This window comes from Hyla sarda, chromosome 12 (assembly GCF_029499605.1).
Source record: "Hyla sarda isolate aHylSar1 chromosome 12, aHylSar1.hap1, whole genome shotgun sequence".
Classification (NCBI taxonomy): Eukaryota; Metazoa; Chordata; class Amphibia; order Anura; family Hylidae; genus Hyla; species Hyla sarda.
The window spans coordinates 27,923,460-27,941,878 of NC_079200.1; the positions used below are offsets into that span (position 1 = coordinate 27,923,460).

An 18,419-nucleotide genomic window follows, 5' to 3' on the forward strand; every position below is an offset into this window, starting at 1 on the left:
CAGTGCTTCAGCTTTCCCATAGAGATAAATAGAGGGCGTGTGCCAACCTCCAAGTTCACATAGGGGGATACATTTGGCAGGACCCCCGCGATCAGGCATCTTATCCCCTATGCTTTGGATAGGGGATAAGATGTCTAAGCGCCGGAGTACCCCTTTAACATCCTTATTTAGGTATCCACACTGCTCCTTATAGATTGTCATTGATGCCCATTATATACATATGCCCCAGGCTGCTGCCTTTGTTGTGTATTCCTCCTTGTTTTAATACAATAAAATCAGTATGTCACAATTTATTGTTACAATAAAGATTAATTACTTTGCAATAATTTGTGTGTAAATGGCTCAATTTTTATTTATTTATTTGGGTTGCCTGCAGTTTAAGGGTACGTTCACACATACAGGATCCTGCGCAGATTTAATGCGCAGGATTTTCTGCTTCAGATTTCAATGTAAACTAAAGGACTGAGCGCAGCTTCTAATCGGCAGTTTCAAATCCTGCGCAGGATCCTGTACATGTGAACATGTCCTTAAAGTTATTATTTTGCAATTTAAAAATGCTATAATATATATATAATATATATATATATATATATATATATATATATATATATATATATATATATATATATATATATATATATATATATATATATATATATATATATATATATATATATATATATATATATTTGTAATTTTGCAACAGCTGGAGGCACCCTGGGTGGGAAACTGGTAAATTTGAATAACCAAATACATGCATTCCCTTTATATACAAACACACACACACGACATAGCTATAGACATATCGCTATATCACAGAGGCAGCAATAACAACAGATACCAGATTCCTTTCAGGCTCCTAGGCCACATGAGACAGCAGGAAGGTGGTGCATTATTTTTTTTTTTTATTTGCACAATAATGCTGATAGGATTCTCTCAATTCCCCCAAAACATGTATTTAAAAATAACAAATAAATAAATTTACCCAAATTTGCCATAAAAAGGTTGTGAAATATAAATATATTTTAATAGTTGCTACATTGAAATATTGTACAGGTACAAAAACACAAAAAAAAATAAAAATAAAAAAAATAAAAGGATCGTTATGTATGGTCCAAACTGAAAGAAATACAGAGCAGTCAGTATACAATGAACCCATCATACATTTTAGAACCCAATGGAAACATAATTTAGTGACTGCCCTATAGTTTTTTTTTCCTTTTTACTTATTTTTTTTTAAAGTGAACCTGTCACCCAATATTGACGAACCACATGTAGTGTTTGGTACAGTGGCGAGGTGCTTGGAATGAACTCTTTAAAAGGGAACCATTGGGATGGTACCTGGTGGCTTCTCCCTGTCCTACCAGCATTGATTGTTATCTCCTTATACCCAAACAGGGAGAAGTCTATCAACTCAAGACAGGGAGAAGCCACCAAGGACCCCGATAAACATGAAAAATAGCTAAATCCAAATCTAAATTTTTAGTAATTACTGTGGGGGCTAAGAGAACAGTCAATCAATCAATCAATCGGCCCAAAAGGGATTTTATTATTCCTACCAAGGGTATTAGAAAAGATACTGCTATAAGTTTTCCGATAACGACCAATATAAAATCGGTATCAGGTTCACTTTAAAATGCCCTTGGTAAATACAAATATATATAATACATATGTACACAGACGTTAATATGAAAACATTAAAAAGGGAATTTAAATTAAAGAAAAAAATAATAATAAACACATTTATTAAAAAAAGGAGACAAAATTCTACAGACGATCAATATTACAAATGCTATTCAAATCTAACATTTACTATAAAATACATTTAAATGCATCAGAATTTTAAAAAATTTTTTTATTCTCTTTCGGAAAAAAAAAATTCTTGAAACATTTCAAAGATTTCTATAACTACAATTCAACATCTTCCCATATAAAGGCAAATAACAGTTCAATGCACTTCCATACCACTCACAGCCGCATACACGCACACATGCTCCAAGGACATTCACTCGGTAGAGAAGCAGACTTGGCACCCGCTAACGATCTGCTGTACCTCTTATTTAGAAAGATCATAGAAATATGGCAGGTTATTGTAGTTTTTTTTGGAAGAAAGATTGGGTAAGGTATAGTTAGAATGTGTCCATATAGAACTCTATTACCACCCCCTATATTTAATGGCCGTTCCCAGACAGAAGACAACAGTCCTTTTAGGGTCCTAGCTAAAGACCAAACAGATCGTAACGTCCTACTTACAGTATATACACCAGAAGTAGCCTAAATCTATAGATAAACATACATAAAAACTTTCAAGGGAACTTGTCATGACTTTCATGCTGCCATATCCACGAGTCATCAGGCTGATCCCCGGTGGCTTCTCCCTCCCTTCACCCAAACAAAGCCGATGGGTCAAGGAGAAGCAACCGGTGATCATCCCCATGACTTATGGATCATGACAATGGTGACATCTAGATCCTGGAAGACTTGTAGAAAATATTCTCTAAAGCAGAGATCATTAAATTACAGCATATATGCATAGTAGCGTTTACGACAAAAAATTACCACAAAAAGTGAAATGTCCACTCTTTAAAATTAGTGTATTCAACTCCTTAAAAAAAAGCAACCATTTTTAAATTTCACAAAATGGCCTCCGTAGGCAAGAGCACTTGGAATTTCTATATGAAATAAACTGTTGCCTTCCCATCTTGGTAAAAAAAAAAAAAAATCTGGCGAATCTCATTTCTCTTAGGAAAGAAGAAAAAAAATAAAAAAAAGTTTAAGAAAAAAAAAAAGTGAAAACAGCTTATTTTTTCTTTTCAGTATATTTAAATCTGGGTGAACTGTAGCAGTTTTAATATTCGGTCACAGAAATGCATTAGTTAACACAACAAGAATGTTTGATTTGTCAGCTCAGCTATGCATTTCAAAGTCTGTTCAACAGGGTCCATGTGAAGCCTATGCTTCGATTGTTGGCGCCTTCTTGTAGATGGGCTTTTTCACTGCGTCGTAGGAAATGTCCCCTTTCTTGTTCTTCCTAACATGCATTACCAGCAAGACGATGATGACGGCAAACACCAAGCCGACCACTGCACCAGCAACAACAGCTGTAAAAATATTTAAAAAAATAAAATAAAATTTACATATATTTATATAATTTTTATCCATTGTTCTTGTAAAGATAGGAACAAAGTAAGGGGTCCTCAAAGAAACAGAAATTGCAGGTCTGTTAGTGTGTTAAAGGGTCACTTTCAGTTAAACTAATTTTTGCTATTGCACTCCTTATAGTAAATAAAAAATATTTCTAATATACTTTGTTTAAAGAAAATGAAGTTTTCTATGTTTTATTTGTGCTTAAAAAAAAGCTCAAAAGCACATTTTCCCCCCCCATCTCATACACAGACTTCGGATCGAAGTCCAAACACAGGAAGTGCAGCCTGGAGTGCTGTGGGGGGTGTGTCCAACCAACAGAATATGGCAGTTAAGTGTGAGAGGAGCTATGATTGGATGAGGCTGGACACACCCCCTCAGCACTTCCTGTGTTTGGGCTTTGGTCCAAAGTTTGTGTATGAGAAGGGGGAAAATGTGCTCTTGAGCTTTTTTTTAAGCACAAATAAAACATAGAAAACTTCTTAAATAAAGTATATTAGAAATATTTTTTAATTTACCATAAGAAGTGCAATAGCAAAAATTTGTTTTAATGAGAGTGCCCATTTAAAAAGGGACTGTAGGGGGCAACTCAGAGCTTCTAGGCCCCAATTCAATAGGGCGCCATGTCAACTACATGCCACTTATAATACTGGTGTTATGTTGTCTTATGGGGCCAAGATGACATGGTACACTGTCAGGCACCAATGTGACTTCTGCACTCTCTACAGTTACACCTCTGGTAGGACCCATGCATATGGCAATGTTGTGGGCATGAAGCAGGTGGCAGCACACGCATACTTTATTCTGTCAGGGACCCCATCAATGAGCCGCACTGAATGGGACCAATCACAAATGTGAAAGAAAAAACTGGCTATCCTGTCACGTATTGCATAGCATGTTTTTTTTTTCCAGTAGCTTTCAAAGAACCAAATTCTTTTTCTGCTAACAAACCAGTTTCTATAATGTAGGAAAAAGAGCCAGCGGTGGATTGATGCAAAGAAAGTCCCATTTATTGAAATAAAAATCCAGGAGACACAAAGTGAACAAGGTAACGCGTTTCAGGCGAAGCCTGAAACGCGTTACCTTGTTCACTTTGTGTCTCTGGATTTTTATTTCAATAAATGGGACTTTCTTTGCATCAACCCACCGCTGGCTTCTTTTCTATTCTCGGGACTATTGGTGCTACCATACACCTGCCGTACGGTGGATGGGATACCTGCGGTGAGCTGGTCTACTCATCTTTACAGTTTCTATAATGCTACACATAGGGGGAGATTTATCAAAACCTGTCCAGAGGGGGGGGGGGGGGGAAATAAATAAATATAAAAAGTTTCCCAGTTGCCCATAGCAACCAATCAGATCGCTTCTTTCATTTTGCAAAGACCTTGTTAAAAATGAAAGGAGCGTTCTGATTGGTTGCTATGGGCAACTAGGCCAACCTTTCCTCTGGACAGGTTTTGATGAATCTCCCCCGTAGAGCCTTATCAGAAACTCCCGATTTAAACCAATGCTAGTGCATCTGCCTGGAACACAACCTGCAAAAGGATGTTCCCCACAGCCAAGAAAAGACCAGGATGTAAAAACACTATTTTTCTTTTCTTCTTATTTTTTTATGAATGAAGTCAAGTCCTTACAATAAGAGGAAATAACCCATTGTTTGACAAAACCTGAAGACTAAATCAACTCGTGTTCCTTCCGTTTAGTGAATGGGAATTTTTTTTTTTTTTATAATAAATTCATGTTTGTGGGATTTATTTTTGGATTAATTCAGCACAGGTGGCTTTTGGATATGTGAAGTAAAAATAAAAATCAGGGACAACCATAAAAGGCATCATACAGTCAACACGAGGCAAAGATAAGCAACAAGAACTCACCAATGACCACTTCTGTTCTGCTGAAGAAGTTATGAGAGGTGCTGGGCAGAGGGATACTATTCGATAGCTCTTTGTCCTCAGATTGGAGGTTAGGAGATAATATTTCGTTGTTCTCCAGCTCGATCTCATCTATTTTCTTCTTGTGGAAATCTTCTTCAATAATGTCGTTGCCAAGGGTGGCCTGTGGGTGCAAGAAAGTCATAAGTAGGTTGCCATAAAGCAAGACCGTTCTCTAAAATCGGACACGCAAATTACTGCAGATAAAAAAAATAAAAAAATAAAATCAGCTTTTAAATCCTGACAAAGTTGAAAATCTTGGTGTGAACAAGGTCCTATTTTCCCCATTGAGTTCAACAGAACTCACACTGGGAAAGTTATGGTGGTTTCTTGGGCTGTTTTAGGACTCGGATTTTCCCGAACATAAGCCGTTGCAGTTGTTTCAATTGGATTCGGCTGCACCGAGCACATGGCGGAATTTCCACGGCAGAAACATCTGCCACGATAATTCCGATTTCACCCTCGCAGAAAGAATTGACATGTCACGTCTTTCTGCGGAATCTGCTCAAACGCTTTGCAGTCCATAGAGATGGCACATTTCTGAGCGGGGGCATGTTGTGCTGCAGTCAGCAGAAACTTCGCAAAAAAAAAAAATAATAATAATGTATTATTTTATTATTATTATTTTTATTATATATCATATTTATTATTATTTTTATTATATATTATATTTATTATTATATTATTTAATTAAAAATAATAAAATTAATAAAAATAAATTAAATTAAAATAAATAAATTAAAATAATAAAAAAATAACATAATAACATAATAAAATAATAATAATTATTAAAATAAATAAAATAAATAAATAAATAAAAAAAAAATAATAATAATATTCACTGTGCGAACATACCCTCTACAATCCCAAAAAAAATCAGTGTCTGCACACGAGATGTGCAGGTGTAACAAAAAAAATAAATAAAAAAAAAAAAAAACAGCGCCACTTTTGTCCTCAGGCTGTGAGTGGTATTGCAGCCCGATTCTATTGAAGTGAATGGAGCCAAGTTGTAATACCACATACAACCTATGGACAGGTGTGATTACTTTTTTTTTTTCTCTATTCCGGCATAATATTTCATACATACATGAAAAGGAGTTTGACGATTACCGTGACTTGGCACAAATGCAGGCACTGCCTTATTGCTCATCTTACCAAGCCGAGATAATACATGTTTACGTGGAGACCTGAACACTTACCGTGGGTGTGTCCATGGTTGAATCGAGGTCATCGTCAATATCTTCATCGTCTGCAAAGATTAAGATCACATATTAATTAGTACGAGCTTCAAATCCCTGAGTTACATTCAATAACCAAAAAAAAATAAAAGACAAAAATACCATGAAAAAAAAATACCTAAGTTCAGCCATAAAGGGGTACTCTGCCCCTAGACATCTTATCACCGGTATTTAAAAAAGGATAGGGGATAAGATGCTGACCGTGGGCCGGCACCGCTGCGTTTTGAACATGGAAGCTTGGAGCGTTTGTGATGCTCGTGCCAGACATCTTACCCCCTATCCTTTGGATAGGGGATAAGATGTCTAGTGGTGGAGTACCCCTTTAAAACAATATGGTTCTAATCCAGTGTTTACCAACCAGGGTGCCTCCAGCTGTTGCAAAACTACAACTTCCAGCATGACCGGACAGCCTTCGGCTGTCCGGTCATGCTGGAAGTTGTAGTTTTACAACAGCTGGAGGCACCCTAAATGGAAACCCCTACCTTATTCACACTAACTTTTTGGCTAAGTCTTCCTTTGGAAAGATTAGCTGCCTGTTACAATGGCTCCACAAGAAGGTCGCCTTTAAATTTCCGGCGGCAGTATGTTTACTCAGCACACACGTTTCTCTGGTAGACCAACATCTTGTGTTTCCAAGTCTTCTATAACCACACCTTGTTTGTTTTTCCTATGTATTTATAATGGCAGATATGTTTAAACACGTCTACACCGATTCGACTTGAAAAAAGGTGTACATACTCCACGAGGATAAAAAGGAGGAGAGAATGGAAGGCTTCATCCATGAGTTTTAAGGGCGGCTTTGCACTTCTAAAATTCAAAAAGGCAGAGTTTCCCCCAAACAGGGTGCCTCCAGCTGTTGCTAAACTACAACTCCCAACCAGTATGCCCAAAGACTGGTTTAAAAGTTATACAGATTCTTAACTTACATTTAAAAAGCTTACTCCTTCCAGTACTTCGCTGCTGCATACTACAAAAGGAAGTTGTGTAGTTCTTTCCTTTCTGACCACAGTGCTCTCTGCTGACACCTCTGTCCGTGTCAGGAATTGTACAGAGGAGGAGAGGTTTGTTATGGGGATTCGCTTCTGCCCTGCACCGTTCCTGACACGGACAGAGGAGGCAGCCAAGAGCACTGTGGTCAGATTGGAAAGAACTACACTACTTCCTCTGTAGTATACAGCAGCTGATAAGGTTTAAGATTTTTACTCCTGAGTACCTCTTTAAAAAGGGGTACTTCCGTGGAATTTTTTTTATTTTTTTATTTATTAATTAATTTTTTTAATCAACTGGTGCCAGAAAGTTTAAACAGATTTGTAAATCACTTCTATTAAAAAAAATCTTAATCCTTCCAGTACATTTTAGGAGCTGTATACTAAAGAGAAATCCAAAAAAGAAATTCATTTGCTGTGACGTCCTGACCACAGTGCTCTCTGCTGACCTCTGCTGCCCATTTTAGGTACTGTCCAGAGCAGCAGAAGTTTGCTATGGGGATTTTCTCCGACTCGGGACAGTTCCTAAAATGGTCAGCAGAGGCACTGTGGTCATGACATTACAGGAAATGCATTTCTTTTTTGGATTTCTCTTTAGTATACAGCTTCTAAAAAGTACTGGAAGGATTAAGATTTTTTAATAGAAGAGACTTACAAATTTGTTTAAACTTTCTGGCACCAGTTGATAAAAAAAAAAAAAAAAAAAAAACACGTTTTCCACGGGAGAACCCCTTTAAGTTAAATATTAGCACCTCACATAGACAACACTCCTTAGCTACCAGCTGGTGTATGGGAATTTCTAGTTTTCTATGGTTGTTCTGTAGACCCACTAGTAAAATCGGACTTCTTTGTTTCAGCAATAGAAGAAAGAATCAGCTCAGCCCAAAGCCAACGATTCCGAGCACGGAGAAGGTGCGGACTGCAACTTTTAAATAGCAAAGACAAGAAGACTCCAGCTCTATTACAGATCCAATAGCCGCCTTTATTCACATAGAGCTACACGAATCACAGGTACAAGGCAGGATGTGACGCTCGCGTCACATCCTGCCTTGTACCTGTGATTCGTGTAGCTCTATGTGAATAAAGGCGGCTATTGGATCAGTAATCGAGCCGGAGTCTCCTTGTCTTTCCTTTGTTTCAGCGCATAGCTCATTGAGCCATTACATAAGGGTAAATAACCTACATTCTGCTAAGGAGTCTATTTTGCAAACATAGGACCTTTAAAGGGGTACTCCGGCGCTTAGACATCTTATCCCCTATCCAAAGGGATAGGAGATAAGATGCCTGATCGCGGTGGTCCTGCTGCTGGGGACCCCCGTGATCTTGCACGCCGCACTCCGTTAGAATCAGTTTCCGGAGCGTGTTCGCTCCGGGTCCGATTACCGTCAAACACAGGGATGGAGCATTGTGACGTCATGGCTCCGCCCCTCAATGCAAGCCTAAGGGAGGGGGCGTGACAGCTCCCATAGGCTTGCATTGAGGGGGGCGGAGCCGTGACATCACAATGCTCCGTCCCCATGATCGACAGTAATCAGACCCGGAGCGAACACTCTCCAGGGACTGATTCTAACGGGGAGCTGCGTGCAAGATCACGGGGGTCCCCAGCGGCGGGACCCCCGTGATCAGGCATCTTATCTCCTATCCTTTGTATAGGGGATAAGATGTCTAAGCGCCGGAGTACCCCTTTAACATTCCCTGCATGTTAATACCGCAACATACACACAACTAAAGAGAACAACTCAACCAAGGGGTATTCTAGGATTGTTTAGTCGCTATGCCGTTTAATCTCAAGGAAAGGAAGTCACTACTAGAGGTGTTTGTCTACAAACGGCTTATTCCCCTCTTGCCATTGGGAGAAAACATGGGAAATAGCCTTTGGCCAATTGGGCGTTCGGACAACATCTAGTGATTGGGGACCACTGCTATACACCAATCTGTGGCCCTCCTAGCAGTCAGCTGTCCAGTCATGCTTGGACTTTTAGGGTCCAAAGCCCGGAGACCACTGGTTTATAGCATAATACCATAAGTTCCTGATCGGCTAACCGAGAAACCTGAAGAACAGAATAATAAAATGACTTACCACTTTCCCCGGAACCAGAGGATTCAAATGAGTCCGAGTCTTCCCCATCATAGTAGTCAGTGTAAATATCTTCATCATCCGCCCCCGAGGATTCAATTAGATCATCGATTATTACATTTGGGTCCATCAATTCAGTTTCCCTGATCTAAAAAAAAAATTTAAATAAAAAAATAATTTAAAAAATAAAAAAAATCCATCAAGCTCTGAAAGCAAACCCGTTCTAAAATAACCAAAATTTACATCACTGATCATAACATTTAAAATGGGACCGGAGACAAGATGAGAATAGTGTTGAGTCAAAGCCTTCTTGGTCTGGCAGTGAAAGAGTGAATACAGTCGGCACGTAAGCCATTTTTCTTCTCAAGGAGATTTTATTTCAATAATTCAAAAACAGGTTTGTGTAGAAGTTTCCTTTACTAAAACGTGTAAAGCTACAGGCACACCTGCCTTACAGGACACGCCTAAAGATATATATGTCGCGTGTACACACAAAAAAATAAATAAAGATCCAAATTCAAACCATGGCAGAAAAGTAAAATGTAGCACTGTTTGGATAGAGCGGTTCACGTTGAGATAAGCCAACAAATTGTGCTCCAGTTTTCCGCACTGTGCTACTTTACGTTCCCAGACTCTATAAAGCTTATACTTTGGTGGCATAATCCAGTTCAATGAACGTTCTTGAACGTTACTCTTTGCAGTATGAAAACTCATTTGGCTCGGTCACTGGCAGATGGGTTAAGACATGCCATTGTTAAAAACAGTAGAATAAGTGGAAAAACCCTCTTTAGGCGCTGCTTCTCCCAATGGATACACTCGAGTCAGGAAATCGGTTAAAAGATTATTTATTTAGACCAATTGGTCCAAATAAATCATCTTTTAACCGATTTCCTGACTCGAGTGTATCCATTGGGAGAAGCAGCGCCTGAAGAGGGTTTTTCCACTTATTCTACTGCATGAATTGTGGATAGCCCTGCATTGGCTTCCACTTCCCTACGGCTTCTCAGCACCCCCCGGATATCTCCTTTCATCTGTACCCCTTTTATCGGGGTAATATGCGCATACCCATTGCGCTCAAGGCTAGCACAATATTTACCACCTTTTCCAATCAAATTGATACCTTGAGAGAATGCACTAGGCGCCTGTGTGTTTTTTTTCCCCCCTCTTGTCCTAATTGTTAAAAACAGGCTCACATATGTAAACAATGCCCTGTGCAGTGTCCAAATAAGCTGCTTTCTTGCTCACAAGAGACCACAGGTCTTCGCCGCAGCCTTCTGACACATCTTATTTGCATTGCCTGAAGAGTTGGTCAACACTCTGCTTGCCACATGTTGGAAACTCCTGGTAAATCTCCAAGTTTGTTGTTGGATCATCAGAAAACTGGTCTGAGCGCACACAGAAAGTTCCTCCCCCCCCCGCCCCAAAAAAATAAATAAATAAATAAAAAAATAAAATAAAATAAAATAAAAATGGATTTGTGCTTGTGATTAAGGTCACGTTCCGGCTCCAGGAACTAAAAAGTCATTAAAAATAAAATAAAAAAATTAAATAAAAAAAAAAATAATTATAAATAAAGGGGTTTGTTCTTGTGATTCTGCTCCAGGAACTAAAGTCATATTTAAAAAAAAAAAAAAATTTAATAAAAAAAAAAAAAATTTACACACATGGAGGAAAACCCATTCACCAATGATGGGAGACTGACTAAACTAACAGGATCACCATAGGATAACTCAGGAACGTATATCCACAACAAAAACCAGTCAGTCAGTCATACAAGCTATTAACTACAGGTGATAAAAAAAAAAAAAAAAATCTTAAATTTAAAAAAAAGTTTAGTATTTTTATTTATAAACAATTGCGTTGCTTTATGGTCACCAGCAATGGCCCATTATATAACCCAAATGCAAACCATAAAAAATGTCAGGTGCCAACTAGTGACAAATTCAGGGGGTGCTTAGGATTTTTTCACCTGGGTTCCTCTTAAAGGGGTACTCCGCTGCTCAGTGTTTGGAACAAACTGTCCCGAACGTTGGAGCCGGCGCCGGGAGCTCGTTACATCATAGCCCCACCCCCCTCAATGCAAGTCTATGGGAGGGGGCGTGACATCCGTCACGCCCCCTCCCATAGACTTGCATTGAGGGGGGCGGGGTGTGACATCATGAGGGGGGCGGGGCTATGACATCACAAGCTCCCGTCTCCAGCATTTGGAACAGTTTGTTCCAAATGCTAAGCAGCGGAGTACCCCTTTAAAACTAAAAGAAAATAAAAAAAGTTTCTCCTTGAGAAGAGAGTCTTCTCTTTATTTTCGGAAGCAAATAACTGATTGACATAAAGCTAGTTCTGAAGGAACTAGTGAGCAGGCTGGTAGGGAAGGAATTGAAATATGGAGGGGTAACTACCAAATACGAAAAAAAAAAAAAAAAAAAAAAAAAAAGGGACGCAGCAATAGTACTATGTAGGAGCCCTAGATAAGGACAGTTCCCCTTAATTTTATCAATAAGGAATGCGGAGCCAGGCTTTAATATAGTGAAACATAGCTGAAACATCCCTCAAGGTTAGAGAAACCTCAAGATACAAAGAGCTTATTATAATGGCCTAGGCGAGAGGATAAAGACAACGGCAATTGTAAAATATAGAAACGGTTGAATAAATAGCGATATACAGCGAATTCTTCAGGATTTTAATGGCAACGTAAAACTTGTTCTGGTTTTCCTGCTAATTTTAATCAGTGGGATAATATTTAACTCTAATGAGAGATAAAATCCGACTTTCACAAGGTCACATGGTTCAAAAGTTACAGCAAAACAGGCCCCAGCAATGGGCAGAGACCTCAGCTCCACGTCTGGTTTACACATTAAACATCACATGCCAGCGGAGAGAACCGCACAGATTCAATTAACCCATTATAGACTAGAAGGGATAAAAGAATTTTAATACTTTCATATTTTGTAAAGGCCGGTAGCCTCTATAGCTCTACTTTACTCAGCTGCCAACATATTTTGCTTCTGTATGCGGATATGCAACTTTTTTTGTATTCTTGCCACAAAATACTGGTTAAACTTGTTAAAAAAATAAATAAAAAACACAAACATCTGTGGAAACTATTTTAACAATACATAGGGAACATACCCTAAAAGCACTAGAAGTATTTCACCTGTCCACAGCAAGTAGCTATTGTTCACATTAACATCCCCAGTTTTTTTTGTCCCCCTGCTTTTGTAGTATCAAGAATACTTAAAGGGGTACTCCAGTGGGGGGGGGGGGGGGATATATATATATCTCAACTGGCGCCAGAAAGTTCTACAGATTTGTAAATTACTTCTATTTAAAAATATTAAACCTTCCAGTACTTAGCTGCTGCATGCTCCACAGGAAGTTGTGTAATTCTTTTCTGTCTGACCACAATGCTCTCTGCTGACACCTCTGCCAGTGTCAGGAACTGTTCAGAGCAGGAGCAAATCCCTATAGCAAACCTTTCCTGCTGTGGACAGTTCCTGATGTGGACAGAGGTGTCGGCAGAGAGCACCGTGGTCAGACAGAAAACAACTTAACTTATCAGCTGCTGTATGCTCAAGAGGAAGTTGATAAGTACTGAAAGGATTAAGATTTTAAATAGAATTTACATATATGTTTAACTTTCTGGTACCAGTTGAAGAAATAATAATAATAATAATAATAATAATAATAATAATAATAATAAGTAATATACTACTAATACATACTACTACATAATTAATACTACATAATAAAATAAATAATACTACATAATAAATTAAATAATACTACATAATAAAAATACTACATAATACTAAAAATAAATACTACATAATACGTTTTCCGCCGGAGTACCACTTTGAAAGTGCATCACTTTCGGTCACTATAGATAGTACAGATACTATAGATACCAGCACCTTGAAGTAACATGCACCAGGAGAGGAGGCACAAGCATCACTTGCACTGCCCATGCACAGGAATTCGGTTTTCCGGTATAAGTCATTACAATTCCTGCCACAGGCGGCCATGCCCTCTCCAGCTATCCCCTGTCCGTTCTTCAAAAACATGGCAAACAGTTTTTGCACAAACTGCAGCTTGATAGAATCCACAACCTTTGGATTATGGAAGATCGAAGAAGAAAACCCTGTAATCTATACCAGACTTACAATAGCTAAAGAGCAGAATGGACCTGGAGGATGAAAGGCATTTCTTTTGAAGGTCCTTCGCACAGTTAAGAGATCAAAGCATCTGTATATGAAAAAGTATAGACCTTTGCCTTGACCTTGTAGAAAAGCTACCTGATACATTGTTACACCTGTGCTGGGGGTTTTGGTTCTGGGGGACTGATCTTTCCGTTTTGTCTCATTCCTATGGGTCTTTACGGTTGGACATTTGTTGACCCGTCCTTGGCTGGAGAATATAAATGGTTTGTTTTACAAGAGATGCAAAAGAAGATTCACGAGCTGCCACCTGTTTGGTGGCACCCGTCCCACGGTATTACGGTCAGGTATTCTGCATGTATTATGAACAAACAATGGCGCACTGTTGAGATCATAAGACAGATCACAAGGCTACATTAATAGAAAACTAAAGACCCTTTATAAATGCACTGAACCTCTGGGTCCATGACTTCGATTAGCTTGTACCAACATGCACCATTCAAAACTTTATACCACCATTTAGAAATTCTCCCATACCCTTCAAATGAGGATTTGTGAAGCTGTGTCATTCAAGACATTGGTGAGGGCCATAGATAACAGGGGTTCAGAGACTGAAGAAGATTTATAGGCCAAATTTCTAATTAATGTAAGCTAAAAATGGGAAATTTTTCAGACACCCCCCCCCCCCCCCACCTTTAAAAGGGACACTCCGCTGCTCAGCATTTGTAACAAACTGTTCCGAACGCTGAAGCTGGGAGCTCGTGAAGTCCTAGCCCCACCCCCTCAATGCAAGTCTATGGGAGGGGGCGTGACGGCTGCCACGCCCCCTCCCATAGACTTGCATTGAGGTGGAGGGGCTATGACGTCACATGTTCCCGGCGCCGGCTCCAGCGTTCGGAACAGCTAGTTCCAAACTGAGCAGCGGAGTACCCCTTTAAGGCCCACACAATGCAGCCTCTGAGAAGGCTCAGAAAACAGTCATCTATAGCCTATAAATAACTATTTTTGGACAAGGGAATTCACAGATTGCTGAAAAGATACTCCATAAAAGGGACCGAGCTATATTTCTTTCTATAAAGTCGAAAAATTCCACTTCCATAAAAGGCGTTCAGTTGTTACATCGAGCAATAGGCTGGTTAAGTTACACCAAGCGTCTACAGTCAGAGGCTCTTTGTGATATATGAACTTGGGTATTAAGATCATCATTGTGGAGCAATACGTTCATTGATGACTACCTTACATGTTCTAGGGATACATATAGGATAAAAAGGGGTACTCCGGTGGAATTTTTTTTTTTTAAATCAACTGGTGCCAGAAAGTTAAACAGATTTGTAAGTTACTTCTATTAAAAAAATAAATAAATAAAAATCTTTATCCTTCCAGTACTTTTTAGCAGCTGTATACTACAGAGGAAATTCTTTGCTTTTTGAATTAATTTTTTGTCTTGTCCACAGTGCTCTCTGCTGACACCTGATGCCCGTTTCAGGAATTGTCCAGAGCAGGAGAAAAATCCTCATAGCAAACCTATGCTGCTCTGGACAGTTCCTGACACGGACAGAGGTGTCAGCAGAGAGCACTGTGGTGAAGACAAAAAAGAAATTCAAAAAGCAAAGAATTTACTCTGTAGCATATGGCTGCCAATAAGTACTTGAAGAATAAAACATTTTTCAATAGAAGTAATTTACAAATCCGTTTAACTTTCTGCCACCAGTTCAATCAATATTATATATATATATATATATATATATATATATATATATATATATATATATATATATATATATATATATATATATATATATATACATATATACATATATACATATATATATATATATATATATATATACACACACACACACACACACTAAGTTTTCCACCGGAGTACCCCTTTAAAGGAGATGTCCGGCGCAGACTTTTTCTATTCCGTCCTGTCCGGGCTGCAAAAAAAAAAAAAAAAAAAACACAAAAACAAACTTTCACTTACCTCGATATGTTCTCCTGGAGCTCCGCAACAGCTGATCGGTCGGCCGGGCTGTTTACTTTCTCCTTCCTTTAACCCGGTACGTCACACGGCGCTTCAGCCTATCATCAGCCGAGGCGGGACATCGCTGCGGCCAGTGATAGGCTGAAGCGCCGTCTGACATACCAGGCAAAAATGAAGTAGGAAGCAGACAGCCCGGCCGACCGATCAGCTGTTGTGGAGCTCTGGGAGAACATATGGAGGTAAGTGAAAGTTGGTTTTGTCTTTTTTTTTTTGCAGCCCGGGCAGGACGGAATAGAAAAAGTCTGCGCCGGACATCTCCTTTAAGTGGACGTGTTTCACGAAGCCTTGCATCATCTTGTCTTTGAACTTCAGCTAAAAGTCAAGAGGAGAGCCTACAGACAAGTCAGACCTCAAGCGGGAGAACGCAGGAACTACTTCACACGAGGCGCCCACATCCTTTCACTACCGATTGGAGTCTAGCCTTACGTTGCCGTAGTAGACAACCATACATACTAAAAAGGCGTAGAAGACAGCCGAGTATGCCAACGGATCAACCAAGTACATATCGCGGACTTCAATAAAACAGAAGCTAGCCGTAGGCGAGGGCCAACGTTAAGCCTATATCATGTACTTTCAGAAGCCATGATCACAGCACAGAAATAAGAGATGTGCTGTGAAATCGAAGTCTTCCTGAGTCGACCCTTGTCTTCATTCTTGACAGACATAAAGAACCTTCTTTAGGGATGAATCAAACGCTGTGGATTCGGTGCCCGGGGGAAAACTGCTTCCTGCCTGCATGTTCCTGAGCTCAGAGGCCTGTTTGTACTTGCTCTAAAGAGGATATGATGATAATGGCGCATTAGCACACTACGTTTATGATATCAGCAACAGGAACAGTAAATGACTTCACCACCACAGGGTATTTTAGGTTAATCCGACGTAAATTTCCTCCCAATACTTTGTCTATGTAATGTAAGCCACTGCCAATGAATACCCCTAAAATATAAACGTACACCTAGCTAAACTGAGGTTTTGTCTGTAAAACAGCTGCCCAAGAACCAGGTCTATGATTAACAAAGAGTTGTAGTAAAACCTCTCTGAGAAGACCACACTGAAAAGAGGTCCGATAGAAAAATGGCCAATAGGCATAAATAATATACGGTGTAAATCCGGTATACGTAAGGGGTGGACTTCTAAAAGATGGGCTTTTGGAGAAGATTTAAACGGTACCAATTTAGAAGGTTTTGTTCAGGGATAGAAAATAATAAATAAATAAAATTATACTAATAAATAATAATAATAATTAATAAAATAAAATAATAATAAATAAATAATAAAATAATAAATATATATATTTTCTCTCTCTCTCTCTCTCTCTCTCTCTCTCTCTCTCATGCCCTGCCTCAATCAGTGATAGAGAGGCTAGGTGGGCAGTTCTTAAAGCGGTACTCCGCTGCTCAGCGTTTAAAACAAACTGTTCCAAACGCTGGAGTCGGCAGCTTGTGACGTCATAGCCCCGCCCCTCAATGCAAGTCTATGGGAGGGGGCGTGAACAGCGTTCGAAACAGTTTGTTCCAAACATTGAGCAGCGGAGTACCCCTTTAAGGGTACATTTTAGAAGAATAATTGACCAGGAGAGTCAGCGACAGAGGAACAGGGTAGATCATTAGCCCCAGACAAGCCTTTTAGTGCTGGAAACCTAAAAGACGTATCTATGTCAAGATCACCAATATTTTAGTTGGTTCATTGTGAACTGGGGTGTAATGTGTCTTATTGGGGGGGGGCAGATCTGTCTTCCAGGTGGGTGTAGAGGGTCTTATAAACCAAAGCTATTATGTATTGTGAGGAGATGGAGATACGACCATTTTTAAGTCAGCCCACAAAATGATTGGTCACCATAATCCCGAAGCTCGGTTGATGAGATCTCCTGCCATACATAAGTGCTCGGCAAACACATCTTCATTTCCTGTTTCCAATGGGGGCAAAATTAACACTTTGCTAAATAAGTGACTAATAGAAAAGTGTCTGGGCTAGAAAATCCACCCCATTGTCTGCCCTCTGCAACATTGACGGCCCCTATCAGTAATGAGTCAGTTGTTTGCCGAGTGCTGGAACCCTGCAGAGATTCCTGATTACATTGTGAGGTCATTTGCACACGAATGGCCGCTGTCTGGAGGGGACAGGTTCCATGTGGACGAGGCCCCCTGTATGTAGGCATGGCATCTGTACTCTTTATCCACCCCAGGATGTAACACTTTACCACCCATGCTGTAAAATACTTTTTCCTCCTGGTGCCACAAAATTATCTGTTTGGTTTATATAGTCCAAAAACAGGTCTGGATATTATTCATACTTCCTTGCGTGTACTGGTGTTTTCCAATAGACGCCAGAACTGAAGAGCTCCTCTAGGTTGTTGGCAAGCACTCTTTATGCCCATAAGTGTGCAAAACTGGCAAAAAACGTGTGAACTGCTGTTGGGGCTATAGACAGAATGTAACGTAGACGTTACAGAAGAGATTCATGCCAACCAAGGTTAAGAAGTCTATTATATCAAGTACCTGTAAAGAAAAAGAAAAAGACCGACTGAGGCGCTTCGAGTATTACCACTTAGACCCTATTAGGGAATAAGATGGAGAGAAAGGGCTTGGATGGCCCTTAAGTAGTGGCCGCTCACCTTGAACAACTAGGAAATTCACATATAACCCACCACAGTGGGTGACCAATAAAAGGAGGAACAGCTGCTATGCTCAGGATCCCAGGAGAAGTAGTGATCAAATCCTGATGCAAGCAGAGGAAGGTAGAGAAAAAAAAAAAAAAAAACGACCCTTGAAGTGGCGCTGCTGTGTCCAGTAAGAGATGGAGGCCAGACCAGAGATATTTCAAAACACTGGAGTGTTTTTTA

General features: G+C 39.5%; 1 protein-coding gene across 3 annotated transcripts in view; it reads right to left on the bottom strand.

Moving 5' to 3' along the window:
- Positions 1–970: 970 nt before the first annotated feature.
- LOC130296803 (syndecan 4-B-like) overlaps positions 971–18,419 on the bottom strand; it is a 22,971-nt gene continuing 5,522 nt past the window's right edge. Inside the window, exons 1-5 of one of the 3 annotated variants that reach the window (XM_056548773.1) lie at positions 13,686–13,849; positions 9,380–9,524; positions 6,275–6,324; positions 5,019–5,199; positions 971–3,101 (exon numbers count right to left, since the gene is read on the bottom strand). In XM_056548773.1, the coding sequence (XP_056404748.1) occupies positions 2,953–3,101; positions 5,019–5,199; positions 6,275–6,324; positions 9,380–9,524; positions 13,686–13,736 (576 nt within the window). In that variant the 5' untranslated portion in view covers positions 13,737–13,849 and the 3' untranslated portion in view covers positions 971–2,952. Of the gene's footprint in view, positions 3,102–5,018; positions 5,200–6,274; positions 6,325–9,379; positions 9,525–13,668; positions 13,850–18,419 lie in introns of those variants that run through there. The other 2 variants (XM_056548774.1, XM_056548771.1) reach the window with 2 other exon arrangements.